This window comes from Gavialis gangeticus, unplaced genomic scaffold (genome assembly GCF_001723915.1).
Source record: "Gavialis gangeticus isolate Ggan-Ray unplaced genomic scaffold, GavGan_comp1, whole genome shotgun sequence".
In the NCBI taxonomy this organism is placed as follows: domain Eukaryota; kingdom Metazoa; phylum Chordata; order Crocodylia; family Gavialidae; genus Gavialis; species Gavialis gangeticus.
Window position 1 is genome coordinate 25026235 of NW_017729034.1, and position 20237 is coordinate 25046471.

General features: G+C 45.1%; 1 protein-coding gene across 1 annotated transcript in view; it reads left to right on the forward strand.

Moving 5' to 3' along the window:
- Positions 1–20237, forward strand: part of LRFN2 (leucine rich repeat and fibronectin type III domain containing 2) — a 315580-nt gene that overhangs the window by 231666 nt on the left and 63677 nt on the right. Inside the window, exon 3 of the mRNA XM_019527653.1 lies at positions 9728–11120. Coding sequence (XP_019383198.1) covers positions 9748–11120 — 1373 coding nt within the window. The 5' untranslated portion in view covers positions 9728–9747. The remainder of the gene's footprint in view (positions 1–9727; positions 11121–20237) is intronic.

Here is a 20237-nt window from a genome sequence, read left to right on the forward strand (position 1 = left end):
AACTGGCTCCCCTCCCCTCTGGGACCTCAGTGCTTCCCTGTCCTGCTTAACTGTCCCTGTCCTATACTGAAGAAAGATGGAACCACAGCCACATATTTGTTTGAAAGTCTGGTATCTTTTTCACTGCTTGCCTCATGAAGTCCTTGTACTTAAGATCTAAGATTGTATCTGACCTTTGGCCAGGGTACCAAAGCCTCCTGGCAGCCTCCTCCCTGCCCTTATGTACCCACAAAGGGGAATGCATACCCAGCAGTTAGAATATTAAGTGGAATGGATAACTCACAATGGATAACTTTCTTGCCCTGTTTTTCTTTTTTCTTTCCACAAAGTGAGTCAGAACAGATCAAGAATTTCTTTAATTTTTCCTTTATTTGAAGTCATTTGCAAATAAGCTTTCTGGTAGCTTTCTTTTTCTTCTATATACTTAAAATTATATAGTATAAACTGCTTGAGTCTCTTCCCTGTTTTGTCTGAGGCAAGGAAAACACTTCTGAGAGTGCTGGGGAAGTGCACAAAGTGCTTGGGAAGTACACCATCCCCTCCCCTTTGACACAGCCCTGGTCATTCTGCACCAGAGAGAGTTTCGCCACAGAGCCATGACTTATGGTTCCAGAGTCCCTTGATCCATGTCTGCTCAGGTCAGACTTTCAGAAAGACTCAGCATTGACCTTACTGTGCTCCCTTTTCAGTCATATGGCAGTGATTCTCAACCAGGGTGACATGGCATCCTGGGGGCCTTGAGATTCTTTCAGTGGCGCCATAGTGAGCCACACAAAGCTAGTATTGTTAGGTGTGTAAACATGATTCACAAGATAAATCCAGAGATTTCAAATAAGAATCCATAGGATTAAAAACATTATGACCTGCTGTGGTCCTTCTGAGTTCTTTGCAACAGAAAAAATGTTCTATTATTTTTCCATAGTCAAAAAGCAAAAGAAAATTAACATGTGGCATTTTTTTGAGAGTGCCATGAGCCTAAAAAGGTTAAGAACCACTGTCATAGGGAGTTTCAGAGGGGGATAAGTTAAGCCAATTTGGAGCCCTTTTGAAAATCTCATCTCCACAGCAAAAGGCCTGACTTTGTGGAGAGGGCATCCTCACTTTTTTATCCTGCTCCCATTGCTAACAAATCTGCAGAGATGTAGACACAATCTCACTCTGAGAATCCCTAAATGCTGTGTCCCAGAGTACAGTAGGAAGTAACAGAATAGAAATTATTCTTCATTCATCTCTCCTTTTACATGCATAAAGTTAGCCATACCTTATTTGTATGACAGTTACCTTGTAACTGGTACCACTGTATGCAAAGGTTATTGGAATTTATATGCACAGCTCTATGACTATAGAATTAAAAAATGCCTGGGAGAGATTCCTAAAATGAGATGCCAAATCTCAAGAGTTGTATCTTTATGAGGAAAATTTGAATACAAAACACCAAGGTTTATGACTCTTGCTCATATTAATTCATACCAATCTGTGTTATAAGTGTACTACAGGATTATTTTTCATCTTGTACTGAAACAGGAACCTTGCCAGATTTACAGACTTGTAGTGAGAGTGCCACTTTAGCTGGCTGATAGATATATATTAAATGGAAATAAGGCTAGGGAGGTAGCACAAGGCTCCCATCAGCACTCTTAGAATTATTTGTTTTTGGATATGAATGATTCTGTAGGTCACAGGAGACTTGGGGACTGCATATTTAGATGAGCAACCTGATCTGGGTTTGCTGAAAGCTTGAACTGAGTCCATTTAGAAATTAAAATCACAATAACTCATGATGAACATAGTCGTCATGTTATCTCTGCTCTGAAACCAGGAAGGATTGAGGACTTCATTTGTGAGCCTAGACCCAGAGCCCAGGGTTAACACTGCCCCTACCACTCAGCCCCCGCCTCTGAATTCAGTGGAGAGAAGAAGGGAGGGGATAGGCAAACAGCAGCGCTATGTATCCCCTGGTCTCTAGAGCCACGTAAAAGCAGGGGCTCCATCCAGACCACATTGTGCTCAGCTGGTGCGCTCAGAGCTCACTGCTCATTGGAAGTCCAGAAGAAGCCTGCACTGGGTGTGTCTACATGTTCATTTATGCCGGCTTAAATTTACTGTGCAGTAAGTTACACTGCAGTAAGCGGGAATAGGCTGGCATGTACATGTGCAGGCATTAAAGCACCTTAACACTGTGTGTGGATTTACTTGGGATTAAAGTTAGTTCCAAGTCAGTCCACACACACAGTGTTACTGCACAGTAAGGTGTTTACATGTGTGTTACTGCTCGGTAACTAATCGGGTGTCAATTTGTTACCTGCATGATGGACGTATCAAATTTACACTCAAGTCGGTGTAAGTCACCATATTTACTGTGCGGTACAGGCATGCATGTGTAGATGTGTGCCCATACTACACAGTAATTTCAGTGACTACACAGTAAATGTGCATGTGTAGATGTGCCAACTGACCAGGCAGTGAACTCAGAGCTCACTGTGCACATGTGGCACAGCCAAATTCGTGGGGACGAACCCTCCTTGCCACATGAATGGATCAACTACTATGGCAGAATAGGATTGGCCAAGAAGCACGTACCTGCTGGAAGTAAAATAGCAATTTCAGCAGGTTCTTCTCTCTTCTAGCCTAGTGATTATGGCACTTTCCCAAGGAGGGATAGACCTGGGTTTTAGGGCCCTCCTCATCAACAGAGGATTCGAGCATGCATCTCTTGCTTCCCAGCAAAGAACTCTAGCCACCAAGCCAGGGACTAGGCAATGCCCAGAGCTCTCTCCATGCTCCTTTTAAAGCTGACCCACTGGGAAGCTGGGAGGGGAAAAGAAGCTGTGTAGGGCCAGGAGGAGGAAGAGAAGAACAAATTAGAGGGAAGATGGCTTTACAAAATGAGTGCTGGCCTGGAAAAGATGGACTCCTTGGTTCTGGCTGTTTTTCTTAATAGCGTTTCTGCACCTTCCATTTAATATTCCTCAGATAAAATAGACAAGTTTCAGTGGGATAGTTTCTCTTTAATTGGGAGCAGGGCCAGGGCTGGAATCCAGGACTACTCTCCCCCAAGGCAGTGTTCCTTCTGGCCACTTTCCTTCTGTCTGGCTCCCCTCCCCACTTTCTATATAGAGGAAAGCTTAAAGTCAGAGGGAGAGTTTGACTGTTCCGCCAATCCCCAAGGTACAGCAGGGTCTGACTATTCAGGTCTCCGAACCTTGCAAGCTTGTGTAGAGGCATGAACAGTCTATGCTGCATTGGAGAGCACACACTTGAACAAATGTCGATACACTAGGCTCCAGCACAAAGGTTCATCACAAAGAACCAAGCCTGCTGCTATTATTCAAGACAATTAGCTCACTATACTTACAGAAGCAGTTCTCCAGAAGTCTAAGACAGTTTCCAAGGCACTAAAGAAATGGGCCTTAATGAGGGGCGTCACAGGGAAATCCAAGGTACAAGTCTCAAAAGCCTGAAATACCAGTGCTAGTAACATATTGCAGTGATTAGAATTTCTACTGCAGATAACTAAAATTTACATTAATACTTCCAAATAAATTCTATGATCAGAATGACAGCTGCCATGGTACTCCCATCCTGCTAAAGATGCTATTAATCCTTTTGCTGGTAAAAGTAGTTAGTACTCAGGCTCCCCTGCCTCCTCCCTCTTTTCCCTCTCCTCCCTCCCCCCACATGCACATACACACACAGAGCAGATGAGCCTTTCAAATTTACTACAGATGGTTTCCCCATCAGGGTTTACTTTGCCATTTAGAAGCTCCTGTTTCACAGCCTCCTCTCTCTGTTTCAGTGCCTATTTTCTGTAATTAACTTCTGTTCCTTCCTCCATTTTTACAAATTCTTTTCACTCTGGTGCTTGGCATCTACTGTCTCCCCAAAGCACCATGATGTTTAACAGCATCCGGAAAAAATGTGGTTGGAGAATTGGGACACTTAAAGGAGATGCTGCAATCCTAAGTGTGCATTCAAATGTTTGAATAAGTATATTTGAAGGGTGGGAATGTAGAGGAAGGGAGAAGCTATAGAAGAGCTTATTATTAATTAACTCTGTCCCATTCTCCCCATTTTTAATGTGCTTTTTGTTTCAGCTGGTAGGGTAATACGCAAAATTAAGACTCTAGAACACTGATAATTAAAATTCAAAAAGCCCATTTTCTGTTAGTAAATGGCCAATTGCATGTGAAGAATATTTATAGAGCTTTCCTAGCAGTGCTGTAGATTTGCCTCAAGAACATAGTTGCTAATCCCAAAACAATTTTGCAGTCAACTCCGAATTTAAAATATATGCTAAGATGAAGGTAATCTGGCTGCAGCTTCTTAAAATATCTTGCTCTGTATTTATTTGCAGTGTTCAGTGAACACAGATGCTTCCATCCTTTCCCCCTTGTAACATAATAAGAATGTTATGTAATTGTCATTCTGTCAACATTCATGAGCGATCCTGTCATAAAAGACCTACTGTATACAGTTTAGTAGTCATAACATTTTATATTGCTATAGATCATTTCTTTTTTCCCCTCAGTTGCTTTACATATTTATATATATATGAAAATCATTTTACCCACTCTTGAAATCAGACATCTCTGGGGTGGAACAGAGCAGCTGCTTTTTGTGCATGTGAACAACTTTCTGCAGCTTATGGCAGAAGAATCTGTAACCAACTGATGCTGTGGGGACAGCTGAAAGAGGTTGTTAGGTACCACCATGATGAGTATTATATAAAATCTAATTAGACAGTTGATAGGCAGAAAGGACTGTTCCAAATTAATAATTTGGCAAAGATGCCCCGTGCTTTCCTGGACCCAAGTGACCAGGATTTCAATCATCTTATGCCCATATTGAAAGCAGTCCCAACTGCTGTAGCATCCTACTTCATGGGACCTTAATGAGAGCCAGAGCAGAACTAGTTTATGAACGCAAGGCTGGAAAAGCACTCTCAGGGCACATGCTGATGGGCGCACATATGTGGTATGCAGCACTGCAGACAGGCACTGCACATTTGCAGGGGGTAGAGCTGACACTGAGAAATCCCAGTGTGAAAAAAACCCATGCCTAAAAAACATGGGGCAATGCACATGGCAGCAGCATGCACAACCCAAAACCAGAGCCTGACCAGGCAGAGCTACTCTCCCACTGCCAGCCAGGCTCCTTGCTGTAGGACTGCATAACTGCAGCCCCAAGAGGCCCCAAAGATCCCCGGTAAGGCTGCTGGGGCTAACCCAGGTGCTGGCCCCAGCCTTTCCTACCCCATCTGGGGCAACATGCTGCACACCAGAGCGTGCACGTGTGCACAGGGGATTCCTGGGGACAAGGAGCAGCAGCTCATATTGCGCCGCTGCTGTTTGTTCCCAGAGAAATGCACATTCTTTCTCATGGGAATGCTTCCACAAAAGTGATAGATTTTTTTTATTTCCAATTTGAGAAGATCAGGAACCAACTTGCATATTTTCTGTCATAAATTATCTGGCCAGGTGTCTTTTCAACATTCGGATGAAATGGGAAAAAAAATAAGGTCTTTTCTGTTCTTCTCTTTCTAAAACCTGTTTCTTGTGTACTGAAAACTGAATGGCGTTACAGTGTTAATTATTGGGACTGCTATATAATATCATAATATATAATATATCAGCATGAGAGCAACAGTAACATCTCTCCAAGCCATTTTAGACACAGATGATTATTTATCACCTACAATATGCGTGGCCAGAATAACCCTAAGCAAATGTTATGGTATAAAACATTCCTGCCTTGGTTGAGGCTTAGTTTACTACCTCTTCCAATGCAGATAATGAAATAGGTAGGTTATCATTACTCAGTATAAAAGGTAATGAGCTGCATGGGTCAGTATAACAACTATAAATTAGGGGTGTGCAAAGCAAGCCATATTCAATTGGATTCAGCCCAAACTGGGGACAGTGATTCAATTCGTTGTTTCAGATCACTATCCCTGATTTGATTTGGCTGAATCCGAATTTGAAGATTTGATGCTGATTCAAAATATGAGCAATTCAGACATAGACAAAGCTTTAACTGTTTTTTCTACATACCTTGAGGTACCAGCTTGTGAACGCTGCAATACTGGGGGTCATGGAGCATCCCACAGGAGCGCAGGGGGGTCCCCCTATGTGCTCGATGGTGAACCCGAAAATGGACTGGAAGTAGTTCTGCTCCACTTCTGGGTCCACCAGGGAGTGTGGGGAGGGGGGCATCCCATGCCCCCTTCCCTGGCTTGGCAATCAGCCACAGGTAGACCCCAGGTGTCCCCCCCTGCAGATGCAGGAAGCACTAGTTGCTGAGCTAGGGTAGCATGGGGGGGGCTGGGGTGGGAAGGGGGCCCAGCCTGCTCCCCAGAGGACCCAGAAGTGGACAGGAAGTGCTTCTGGTCCACTTCTGGGTCTGCTGCCAAACACCCTGTGCTTCTGTGAGATGCTCCATCAGCCCCAGCATCAAAGCTTGATGAGCCACCTGGTACCTTGAGGTATGTAGAAATAACATTTAAAGCTGTGTCTATGTCCGAATTGCTGAATCTTTCCGAATCTCTCTGAGTCAATTCAGGGGGTTCCAATACAATTCAGAGAGATTAAAGGGTTTCCTGATTCAATTTGGATTCAAAGATTCAGCCACCGAATTGAGCTGAAACTCCACCAAATCAAATCAGGAACCAAAGCTTTGCGCATCCGTACTGCAAATGCTTATCAAAAACACCCTTCTGAGAGATTGCATCAAATGCAATGATTGCACCTTGGAAATGTAGCATTGGAAAGGGAATCAGTAAAGTTTGGGCATGTCTTGTTTATTCTACAATGTTTGTTTCTCAAAGGGCATTACCAAAGGATACTGAAAGCACAAGCCATGTGCGTGACTGAGAAGGTATAACAGGTATCCTCAGGATCACAAATGACTATGCAGGGTAGTGGTGATGCAGGTCGAATGGAGGTGAAGTCATTAGTGATTGGCCTAGCCATGAGCAAAAGTTAGACCATCCTTGGAATAAACCCTAGGAAATGTCATGCCAGAGAGACACCTCTTAGAGATACAATTCCATCCTAGCTTGCCATTCTCAGAGGAAGAGCTGGTATCTCTTCTTTCTTATCTGATTGGGGTGAGTGGCCAAGGTCTGAAGAAATCAGGTGTCCAGGGCAGGGGTTGCTGTCTATTGTTTTTGGCAAACCCCGCCCCTTTCTTCAGGGTCGTCCCCTTATGACCGACTCAGAGTTGCTCCCCGTCGGCTGTACACATCTGGACCGCCTGCCTCGACTTTGATCACCTGGTTCAGTGTTTATTGTCCGACGTGTGTCAGTCTGAAGTTGAGACTCCAGGGTCTTTGGGGTGTCCCACGTAGCCGAGGGCTCCGCCGCCCTACACCCTTGCCCATTCCACCAAAGTAAAGGGACCGCCCATCACGCGTGTCCCTCGTCAGTTCGTTAACACTGATTCCACAACAGAAAAGGTAAATAACAACACAAAGTTAACAGCTAGGGTTTCTCACCCACCGGGGAACGGCCTGAGCACCTTGATGGCCCCCTGGGTGTCTCCCGGTCCGCTGTGGGTGTCGGTGCCCTCCCTCAGGTGCTCCTCGGGCCTTTCAGTCCCCTTCCAGGCTCCCTGGGGACCCTCGATCCCTTTAGGCACGGTTGAGGTCTATTCACCTCTTCGCCGTGCTTCTCTATTAAGGTAAATATGGCTCCCGGCTCCTGCCGGGACGAACCGCTCTTCCGCAGTGTCTGGAGTTGCAGGGATGGCAACACCGGGGCTTCCCAGCTCCCAGACCCGCAGGGGTTTCCCTTACCCCAGAAGACCCGGCTTTGGTGCTGGGCTACTTCCCTTCGCCCCCGAGGGTTCCAGCCGGCCTTTCCTCCGCCGCCTCTTGCTTCCAGTTCCTCCCCGCCAGCGGCAGTCAGCACTTCCTTTATGGGGCCCCGAGCTGCTGCAAGCCCCTCCTCCTGGGCACACCTGTGGAGGGTAAGTAATCCGGCCCTGGGACTTTGTGCCGCAGGCTGTACCGCAGCTCTATTAGCGCCATGGCGTGGGGTTTTAGGGCATGCCGGCTCCTCTCCTCCCCCACATCAGGTATGAAACCTATGCACTCAGACACAAGGTCAATGAGCCTATACTGGCAGACACAGGTGGTGTTCTGACTTGCCTGTGCAGATGTGTAGTTGAGATCACAGTCTAGCCTTCTGAGTCAATCTATAAGGGTGGTTTGTTTTTTTCTTTGAATTAGTCCTCATGAACCCAAATGGAAAAATATGATTGCAGGTAAGATTTGAGAAAAAAGATGGTGTTGAGGATACAGGGACATATGGAAAGATGGCAGAGATGACAGGTTATGGAAAGAAGAATGTTCTTCCATTAGCAAACTGAAGGGCTAGACTGTGATGGCTCTAGTAGGATGAGAAGAGAGCAGGGGTCAGAAGGGGAGGGAATGGGTACTTAGGTCTGTGAAGCAAACCAAAACAACCCCATGGAGAATTTCAGAACAGAAATCACATTTCCAGTTGCTGTATAAATTGATACCCCACTAATATATGACATTTCAAGGAACAAAGGCCCCAAAGATCTGATTTTGATCAATATATTAATATTTAGCCTAGTTAAACACCAACAGTCAAACTGCTTCCTCTCCCAACAAGTCCTACATGTCAAGAGGACTCTAAGTACAGAGTTTTTTCTTATATATGGAAGAGGTATTCAGCTTCCATTTCCTTCCTCGGGTGTCCTGTCCTGTGGGCCTTGGATGTGGGTGGGTACCCACTACCTGAGACACTGACAATAGGCAAGTGAAGGATGAGACACATCACCTGCCTTGTAGGCCCAGTGGACAATACTGTGAAAAGTAAGACATTGCTAGAAGGACTGCAGTGCAAGGGACTACGGATACTAAAAAGTTTGTCACCAAAGCCAGCACAGACCTTCCATGCATCCTTGTAGATTTGCCATAGGTGAAGAGAAGCAATGCTGTTTTCCCCGCGTGAGTAACTTCTGATAGGATGGGAGGGAGAGAAACTCCATGTGAAAATTAAACTTCCTCCCTGTAAGCTGCCCATGGTGGGTTTTGCCATGGGCAGGCTGACTTGACTTCCCAACAGATTATCTGGAAAATTACTTGGTAATTACCATATGATTGAAGAGTAAATATGTGGCTATTTTTATCCTTTAAATCAGCACTTTTGACCCTAAGTTTAATTCCACATTATTATGCGGGAATATGTAATTATTATGAGGCAGCTTAAACCCTCACAGAAAGAGGCACTACTGCAACCTAATTCCTACTGATTAAGTAAGAGTATTATCCAGTGACAAGATTTGTCCTTATCCCATAGCTGAACATTTGGTTATAAGCCTGTTAAGTTACCATGTAACTGAAGAGCTGCCAGTTATCAACACTGAACAACAGGCATAAATCAGTATGAATGGCCATCTGGCCTAATGATTCTTATTGCTATTGAATTTGAAACCAAACCTCTAATCTGGAAAAATAAAGCAAAATAAAAGCAAATTTATTATGGGATGGTGGGGGGGCCAGGGAGGAACAGGGGTTGGAGGAAGATTTTGATGCTACTTTCAAAGAGCTGCATTTTAACACCCCATTCTGCAAAGGGTGGAAAACTCAGCAATGACTTTGGGAGGTTACAATGAGCTATTTCTTTGGAGGCAGATATTAGCTAAAATTGTGACTGAAAAATCTGCTGACTGTATTACTAACTCTTTTCATTTCTTGCAGGCACCGCTGCGGGATTTACCATGGAAAAATTGCTCTGCAGCATCCTGGTGTTTGGAATGGCTGTCGTGGTCAATGCTTGTCCCAAATATTGTGTCTGTCAGAACCTGTCTGAATCACTGGGGACTCTTTGTCCCACCAAAGGCCTCCTATTTGTACCACTAGACATAGACCGGAGGACTGTTGAACTTCGACTTGGGGGCAACTTCATTATTAACATCAGCCGACTGGACTTTGCCAATATGTCTGGTCTTGTTGACCTCACTTTGTCCAGGAATACCATCAGTTACATACAGCCCTATGCCTTTGCTGACCTAGAGAGCCTACGATCTTTGCACCTAGACAGCAATAGACTGCCCAGTATTGGAGAGGATATTCTGAGAGGCTTAATTAACCTTCAGCACTTGATTTTAAACAACAATCAGCTGAGCCGCATCTCAGATGAAGCTTTTGAGGATTTTTTGCTTACACTGGAGGACTTGGACCTTTCCTACAATAACCTCCGAAGCATCCCTTGGGAATCTATAAGAAAGATGGTAAACCTGCACCAGCTTAGTTTGGACCATAACCTGATAGATTATATTACAGAAGGGACGTTTGCAGATCTTCAGAAATTGGCCAGATTGGATCTAACCTCCAACAGACTTCAGAAACTTCCCCCTGATCCCATATTTGCCAGGTCCCAAATAATTCCATTAGCAGCAACCCCATTTTCTCCACCTCTGTCTCTCAGCTTTGGGGGCAACCCGCTGCATTGTAATTGTGAACTGCTGTGGTTAAGGCGGCTAGACAGAGATGATGATATGGAAACTTGTGCTTCTCCTCCCGGTCTGAAGGGAAGATACTTCTGGTATGTACGGGAAGAGGAATTTGTTTGTGAGCCACCTCTTATTACCCAGCATACTCACAAGCTGCTGGTTTTAGAAGGGCAGACAGCCACATTAAAGTGTAAAGCCATTGGGGACCCAAACCCAGTCATTCACTGGGTGGCTCCAGATGACCGACTCATTGGGAATTCCTCAAGGACGGCTGTCTATGACAATGGCACCTTGGATATCCTTATCACCACATCCAAGGATTATGGAACTTTCACATGCATTGCAGCCAACGCTGCTGGAGAGTCAACTGCCACCATTGAGCTCTCAATTGTTCAGCTCCCCCACCTTAGCAACGGTACTGGCCGAGCAGCCCCACCGAAATCCAGGCTTTCTGACATCACCAGCTCCAGCAAGTCAAATCGAGGAGAGACTAAAGGTCCACCAGAAAGGACTGTTTTGGTGTCAGATGTGACAACTACCTCAGCTTTGGTTAAGTGGACGGTGAGCAAGTCAGCCCCAAGGGTTAAAATGTATCAGCTGCAATATAACTGCTCTGATGATGAAGTTCTAATCTACAGGTAAATGCGACTGCTAGTTTGTCCTTTGAATACTGGGGTGATGGGTGATGGGGTCCTGGGTTATACAGTCTTTCACTTATGGGTATTGGGCTGATCCAAACTAAACTAGTAGTAACAAAAAAGCCTTCATATTTAGTGAGTTTATGTTACATCTACCTGCCTGTCCCTCAATCTCTCTCATGATTTATACAGTACTAACCAGTTTAATACTTATGCTATGTAACTGGACTTTTTTACTGGATAGATATCTTAGAAAAATCACCATGGCATGTAGTGATTTTGCTGGTAGACTTGGCAAATGGAGGCAGGTGATAAAATTACCCTTCCTCTCTCTATCCCTATTCAGAATCAAAACACGTTGGTATAGGAGGAAAGCATGAAGGGAGAAGTTTGTGCTTTATGCCTATAACCTATGATCTACCCACTCCATAGTTTAAGGAAAGATTGCAAAGTCCATTGATGTTACTCTGGCACCTTTCATCCACTTTAATGGCATGATTCACTTCTTACTTACACCAGTTAAAACTGTTCTTGACATCCTTAGAGATTTTTCTGATTTACAACAGAGTAAGTGAAAGAAGACACAGGACCTTATTAAACACTGTGCTAGTCCAGATGTACACCAGTTTTGAAGTTCAGTAGTGTTCCAGCAGTTAACCTAGGGCTCAGCAAAACTCATGAAAAGGAAGCATTCTGCTAGTGCAGTGGTAAAAGTGGTAAGAAATTCCTTACCAAACCAGGAAAAATTGTAGATTGCTGCTTTTTCCTTTTGCCTAGAAAGAATGATTGATGCAGTGTGTTTATGCTAATGATGAAAACTAGTGAACCTTAGAAAACACTGCTTCCTAAGGAAAAGACATAAGGAAAAACTTCTTTACAACTTGAGTGTCCAGGGTCCAGCATAGCCTCCCCCCAGAAGTGGTACAATCACCTACTTTGGATATCTTCAAAAAACACCTGCTGGGGTCATCTTGACCCCAGCAGTCTTTCCTGCTCAAGTGAAGGGGGGCTGGACCTGATGATCTCGAGCGGACCCTTCTAGCCCCTACCATGTATGAATCTATGAATCCTGCCTTCTAACTACAAAGACAGTGATATTGAGCACAGAACTAAATTTTATCTTCAGTGTAACTCATGGAAGACAAAATCATAGGGCAAAATACAGCCACATGTACTAACTTCTTTCAAATGGCATCTGACAAGTAGGTTGTTGTCTTTGAACTGTCATGACTAAGTCAGTTTGTCCCTAAGTGACCTGTCTTCTGGCTGATTTCAGACTGCATAGCTTGCCACCTCTATCTTCAGACTGTATAAATCTTTAATTTAATACATTCTCAATGGTTCTACAAGTGTGTGGTCCTGTAGGAAACAAAAATATGGTCCAACTGGGAATATATTAGACTGTGATTATGGATCCTGCCTTATCAAAATAGAGACAATGCATATTTTATTCATGGTGTGCACATGTGGATTTGATCCCATGAAGTGCTGGTATGCCTCATTGCTTAAAGATGCCAAGAGGATTGGGAATGTGATGTAAGTCACAAGAGCTGATCCTGGACTGCTCATGTTTGGTACTTTGCTTCCAGGCTGAATCCTTCCCTGCCTGCTGATAGGTAATGTAAGACCTGCCTGATATTTCTTCACTCAATGCATGATAACTTTTTTTTAACATTTCAAGGAGGTGAATGCCAGTATTTACAGAAACTGAATTCAAAATTTACACATGCTACTGTTAGAGTCAGAACTGCTTGTATGTTCAGCTAACTGGAGACCAGAAAAGTTAACGTGACTTATCTGGCTCTTCACAACAAAGACTATAAGTGGACATTGCCAAAAGAAGCAGATCATGGGGTGTGTCTCAGTACAGCTGATCTGCTTCACTGGACAAAACAGACATTTCCCATTGACCTGTATGTCATTCACCCACCCATCCTGGAAGTCACTGGGGCCCAATACTGTGGGACATTGCTCAGGGCAGACCTCTGCAAACAGGGGAACCCCAGGTTTCTTTGCTTGCAAGGATGCACTGCAAGTTGGAATCCTTGGGCACGCCTTTTCCAGAGGGATAACTTGTGGTTTCCCTGGTTGTAGAGTGTCCGCTGAGTCAGGGCACAGCAGCGCAGTACATGCCTGGGGAATGCCCTGCCAGAGGATTCTCAGGGCATGCCTTTGCAACTGAGGGAATCTGGACAGGTACTCTTAGGGCTTCAGGGTCCCAGTCCTGTATACCCTAGGGACATCTGTTTCCAGCCTGAGAGACACATGGCAACATTTAAATTCTGACAAAAATCCATAGAACAGTGATTCTTAATCAGGGGCCCTTGGCCTCTTGGGGTGCATGGAGATCCTTTCAAGAGTGCCACAGGGTGCCATGCAAAGCTAGCACTGCTAGGCCCAAGTCCAGACAAGCATGATCATTTGTTTCCCTGGAGACAAACATCTTGTGCTGCTGCTACTTGTCCCCAGGAAATGCCCGTGCCTCATGTGCTCTGCGACAGCAGGTTACCCCAGGTCGGGCAGGGGAGACTGGAGCCAGCAACTCTGTTGGCTCCAGCATCCTTACCAGAGGGTCTTAGGGAGCTGCAGCTGTGGGGCTCCTGCAGCTGGGAGCCTGTCCCAGTGGACCAGGGACCAGGCTCCAGTAGACCAGGCTCCAGTTTTGGGTGGGACATGCTGCTGCCATGTGGCACCCTGCTTTTTTTTGCTGTGGGTTTTTTTTGGTTCCTGGGATCTCCCAAGGTAAACAAAATCAACCCTGTGCTTCAAGGCAGCAGTGCAAGGCATGCCTGCATGTGTGCTGTGATGCCGCAGACAGGTCTGCGGTGCCACATACCACATGCCCATGCCCACTTGGATGCAGCCTAGGTGTGCATACATGAGGCACAAGATAAACCCAGAGATTTAAAAAGGAATTCAGGGTGTCAGAACCATTCTGCCCTGTTGTGGTCTTTTTGGAGTTCTTGGCAAGAAGAAATGCTCTATTGTTTTTCTGTAGTCAAACTGTGAGTGAAAACTAAGAGCTGGTATTTTCCAACGGGTGCCTTGAGTCTGTCAAGGTTGAGAACCACTGTGCTAGAATTGAAACTGCTTACAACAGGGGTGGGCAAAATATGGCCCACAAGAGGCTGCCTATGCTTGCTCCAGACAGCCCTGCATGGGCTGTGAGTGGCTGCAGCAGGGAGCGCTGGCCATGAGGCAGGTGAGGGGCCACTTTTCCCCACGCTCAGCACCAGCTTCTTCCCTGCTGGTGAGCAGGGGGTCGGGGCTGTGTGCTGCCCCTACCTGTACCGCAGGGCTGGAGGGCACTGGGTGTGAGTGGGCAGGGAGCCAGTGGGAGCACAGGGCCTGCATCGGAGTTCTGGGGCCAGTGCCGGCGGGGCCCAGGGCAGGGTGGCAGGAGCACGGGGTCCCAGCCGGCAGGGGTTTTATGGAGCTGGGCCAGCTCCCCCCTCCCTGCTGGTGCAGCCCAGCCCAGCTACACAGACCCCTGCCAGCCTGTGCCCCACTCTGGGCCACACCAGTGCTGACCCTGAGACATTGATCCCAAAACATTGGGACATTGGTCTCAAGATGGTGACCAGGGAGTGGGGCACCCGTCAAGGGGTGGGGCACCTGTCAAGGGGCGGGGCTACCCAAGCAGCCCTCGACAGCCTGCCAAAACTGAGTAAGTAGCCCTCCACCCAAAATAATTGCCCGCCGCTGGCTTACAGGTTCAGCTACTTGAGGACCAGAAGAATTAACATGTGATTTTTGTGGCTACTAACAACTGAGAGACATGGCAACATTTGAATTCTAACAAAGCCATAGAATAAAAAAATGTGAAGATGCACTGAATTCAAACACTGAATGAACACAAGGAAATCAGGATCTGCTTTCATATCTTCTGCAGGCATTAATATATGTTAAAGCGAGATATTAGTTTTCATCAGTTTTTGGATGGAATTATTTGTCTTGCTTTGACCAATGTACTGCAGATCTGGTGTTTCCCTTGGGATTCACCACTGTGCGAATTGGTATAGTTCAGGGGTTGGTAACACACTGCCCACAGGCTGGATTCAACTTATGGATCCACTGGACCTGGGTCGTGGAGCCGCAAGGCTTTGTTATTGCCCATGCCTATGCTGGGGCCACACAGCAAAGAGCTGTCCTGGGACCAGGCAGCTGGAAGTTGCACTTGCATTGCTGCTGCTTCTCTCCACCACCTGTTTTTTAGCTGTAGCACAGGTGCAGTTTCCAGCTGGTCGGGAACTGAGCTGGAGTTAGGTATCTTCCAGTTGTACCTGTGCTGCAGCCAGGGGGAGCAGGGGAGAAGTGGCAGTACAATGCAGCTAGGTTGTGGGGCAGAGAGAAGCAGGAGCAGTACAGATATTTCCAGCTGCCTGGCCCCAGTGCAGCTTCCCACCAACTGGAAACTGTGTGTATGCTATAGCTGGGGAGGTAGAGAGGGAGTGAGAAGCAGTGCAGCAGTTCTAGGCTGCTTAGCCCCAGTGCAGTTCCCCTTTAGTTGAAAGCTGCATTCATGCCTCAGCCCACACTGGGCTGAAGCCATGTTGTTCTGGCCCAAAGCTTGAAAAGGTTGCCAGCCCCTGCTGTAGTTGAAAGACAAATGGTGTAGTTGAAAGAAAGCCCAACAGTATTTAAGGTCTTGAGCCTAGTCAAGATATGAGGCAACAGCTTTGAATATGGTGCAAAAATGTGCATTTCATGACCCATAATTTGACAACCTATCTCCTGGGCGACTCAATTTCCCACAGTTAATTAGCTAATGTTAGTTAGTTCTTATTTAACAAGTTCAGGGCTCTGTAACAGGCGTAGTGGAAAAACTGAGACAAATAGATGTTTTGTACAGTGCTTTGCTCATTTGAAGTGCTACAAATGTGCAAGCTGGTATTTTGTCAGTGCTTAGATACTGCAGTGACAGGTACGGTATAATCATCAAAGATATATAGAGAGGTCAAGGTTGAGGCACATTCACAGGGCTCAGCAAGGAGGAAACTTTCCCTGCTGTTGTAAGTGCTCAATACATAGAAGACACATTTGCTGTCTTCTGCACTCAGCATTTTTCATGAACACTAAATTCATTTTAAAATAGAAAGGGGTGAATAACACCACCCTTCTACTGTCAGCAGGGACTATTGATCCTAGGTACAATTGCATACAGAAGTGATCACATTATGCCTTTCATCCAGCTTTGAGGATTCTGCGCAAGACACAGGCTATGTGAAAGGGATTGCAAGGCTGCAGTGACCTCATGAAAATTAAAAGACCTGGGAAATAATGAGAAATGTTTCCCATCAACACTCCTGACTGTGTGGAGCCAAAAGGGTATTGAAATCTGAATCTAAGCTCTGGATGCACCAGTGCCAGTGTTATTAGGATTAATGGAAGTGGTAGCCCAGTAATGTTCCCTTCCCCATACCCATAACTGCTGTCTAGGGGCCTAATCGTGCTCCTGTCAAAGTTAACAGCAAATATCCTATTGATTTGAGTAGAAGCAGGTTCAGGTCCTGTGATGCATGGCGACAGTGATCACAGGTCTAGGTCAATGTTGCATTACAGTCTACTGCCTAGGAAAAATAAGGACAAGGTTGAGAGAATGGACTGATACCTATTGTAAGGATACTGTACAGTGCTTGAACTTACAGGCACCAACAGCTTGGTCAGTCTCAATTTGCAGTGATAACACAGTGGCATTTCTTTTGGCATGTTTTCCCTGATGTGAGATGAAACTTGCCATCATTACTGCATTACTGAGCCAAATTTCCTTTATGTATATATGCGTGTGCGTGTGTATTTATGCAGATAAGATTTACTGGGTGCATCTACTTGAGACATTTACTGTAGGGCTGCCTAATTAGCTCTGCAGTAAAGTCTCAGTGTCTACACATGTGGCCCTATTAGGCTGCAGTAAACTAATTAACTCTGCTGTAGTTTAGTACTTGTAAACACAAGCACTATCCGACGGTGGCATCCTTTAGTGAGCAGCAACCCACGTGTAGATGCTGATAGGTCTGACTGGGGCATGAGGGTGTTTCAGTGCAGGGGCTGCACCCCGGGCACCCTGCTCTGACCTGATGCAATGTGCTGTGGTCCCAGGAGCACACTGAATGGTGCTTGGAAGCAATAACCTCCAGTACAAACTGCACTGGAGTTTATTGTGTCACATTAATTTCATGTGTGAATGTGCCCACATATCACCAACAGTTTCTCTTTGGTTGAGCACAGCACAGTGTTCTACCTTGCTGAAGTTAGCATTTGAAAGAGACTTTCACAGGGGTGGGCAAAAGGCGGCCCGTGGGCTGGATGTGGCCCACCAGCCCATTCTTTTCAGCCCATGGGGCCCGTAAAAAATTTAGAAAATTAAGTTTTATCTGCCCCTGGCTGCTTCTCATTACTTCTACTTTTTCTTCTTTACTTCTCTGCTTCCAGTAGCATGTTTCTTCCACCTTTCTATTTTGCCACTAAGATACACATTGCTTTGAATGGGGAGGGGATAGTAACTGGTAGAGCCATGAGGCCAGTTCCTGCAGTGTCTTGGACAGCTGGCGCTACAGGAGTGAAGTGGTTGGTGGCAGTCACTGGACACAGAAATTGTGAGGGAATTGTGAGAGGGAATTTCCCCTGCACAGCTGGATGCTGTAAATTTTTGGGGGACCCTTTTTGCTTTATTCTAGTCACAGGGATATAGTTGTAGTGGGGATGGGTGGATTAGAAATCATATTGCTTTCTTCAAACCACTCTTCTTTTCTTTTGTCCCTGGGCTCATCAGGAATCTTCCACTTTCCCTTCAAAGCAGAAAGCATTCTGCTGTCTTCTGAATAATTATGCTGAGCAAAGTGAATTATGACACAAGACAATGTTATGTAGAGAAAGGAAAACAGAAAGACACATTTGTAACTGGTAAGGAGGGAATAGCATCAGCTCAAAAGGGAAACAAACAATAAAAAATCCTTCCTTCTTTTTAAAATGTTTTAATATACATACCCTTTTGTTAAACTTAGGTCTTCAGCCACTGTTTGTACCTCCCTTGGATCTCCAGAGGATCTCCTTTGTATAGTGTTTCATTAACAATAAGTAGAGAGAGGTAGTTAGCCATGTTAATCTCAAGCCAGACAGAAGGCAGGGTAGAGACACACCTTACAGACTAACTAAATCAGACATACATACATACATTATACATTTAATTGCATAAGCTTTTGTGAGCCTGAGCTCACTTCAGCATCTAATAATGTGAGCTCAGGCTCACAAATCTTTAATTTAGTTAGTCTGTTAATAATACATGATACAGGAGGCAGCAAGATAGAGGTTTCTTAAGTATGCCTAGCAGCCAGTCTTATACTTGCTGGTGCTCTAGAGTTTAGATACTAGAATGCCTTAAAATACTGAGGTGGTGCCCACCAGAGTACTACATAGGATAAAATTTGCCAGAAACAGGTACTCATTTGAGAGTAGCTGTCAAAGTGCTAACACTGGACTGGGCCCCTCATAGCAGTTGGGGATTGGATCCAGGTGAACTACTTGAAACTGGACCTAGACAAATCAGAAGTGATGGTCTTAACCAGCTAATCACATCTGAAGCAGTTACCTGGCCACACCTTAATGCAATTAATGGTGTGATAAAACAAGGAATAAACCACAAAGTTATTACAGAAAAAATATGTAATAACTTTCTGGCTGGTTCCTGTTACACCGTTAATGGAATGTATGGCCAGACTTGGGGCTCCCAGCCTCCAGAGCACATGGGAGCCTTTGACTTCCATGCCCTCCAGAGGCTGAGAGTACCTATCAGCTGATTGCTGCTCCCAGCCTCAGGAGTCCATCAGAGTCAAGGTCCTCAAAGCTGGGAGCTGTGATGAGCTGCCACATTGGATCGGGAACATGGGCTCCCCCTTCGCCAGCAATATAGCACGATAGGATCCAATGCATGATTGTAAAATCACACCTCCTGCACATGTGGCATGACAGCGAGCACGATTATGGGGACTGTGCATCAGATCCCATCATGTTATATTGCTGGTGCACCTTTACTGAATATCTGCCAGGGGCTGAGGGACCAGCTTCTCCTTTTTTACCCCATCATGATCCCTATGGATAGTCAAAAATAGCCTCCTACAAGAACCATCAGTATGCCAAGTCTGCTTGTGAAGCATGTGGGAAGTCATTCTCCCTGGATGCTCCTCAGCTCTGGAACACCCTCCCTCTTGATACCCATCTGATCCTGGGCATCTTTTTGAAGTGCCGTAATTACTTCCTAACTGGGCAGCCATTCACCAGACAAAGCTAGAATGAGATGTTTTTAGGAGATTCTTTGTTTTATCTTGATGATCTAGCTCCCTTTTACATTGTTTGGTGGCTCGTCTCTTTTTAAGTTATTCTGTTTTCTTATTATAAGCTGCCCTGAACTTTTGTTGGGAAGTGTGACATATATAGCAATCAGTCAAGCTAACAAACAAACACAAACAAAATGAAATAGCTAGGCATTTTTGGAAAATGTGCCTCACAGGGCTTGAAGGAAAAAATCATCAATGATTGTGAGACACCAAAATGCTATAGTGATGAAGGTCATGTAAATAGATAGACAGGTGGTTCCCTTCTGTTAAGGGTAGGGCACATTAGAAGAGCTGTTTAGGAAAGTCTTTGTCGTTGCTTTATCTTACAGAAAAAAGTTTAGTCTTCAGAACTGTGAACCCTTTATTAAAGTTTCATTTATTTAAATAATTGAGAAAAGAGGCTGATAGGAGATAGTCAGATATTGAATGTGAAATGGTTGCTTTAAGAAACTGAAAAAAATTGTGCTAATTTAATAAAGAAAAGACCTTTTTTTGTAAAAGGAGGTTTGACTGAATATGCCAGTGAGTTCAGCATAAAGTCCTCCGTGTTGATGAGAGTGACCTCTCTCCTCAATAAAGACAGAAACATTTTATGACCTGCAACGACACTAGCAATAAAAAATTATTACATTGTACAACATGTAATTTCTGCATTAGAGTAAACAATTTAGGGCAGAGATTATCTTTCATCTGTGTTTGTACAGCACCCCTCACAATTAGGGTCCCTAATTCTGATTGGGGCCCTTGAGCTCCAAATTAATATTATCAGTGGTGTAACGGGGGG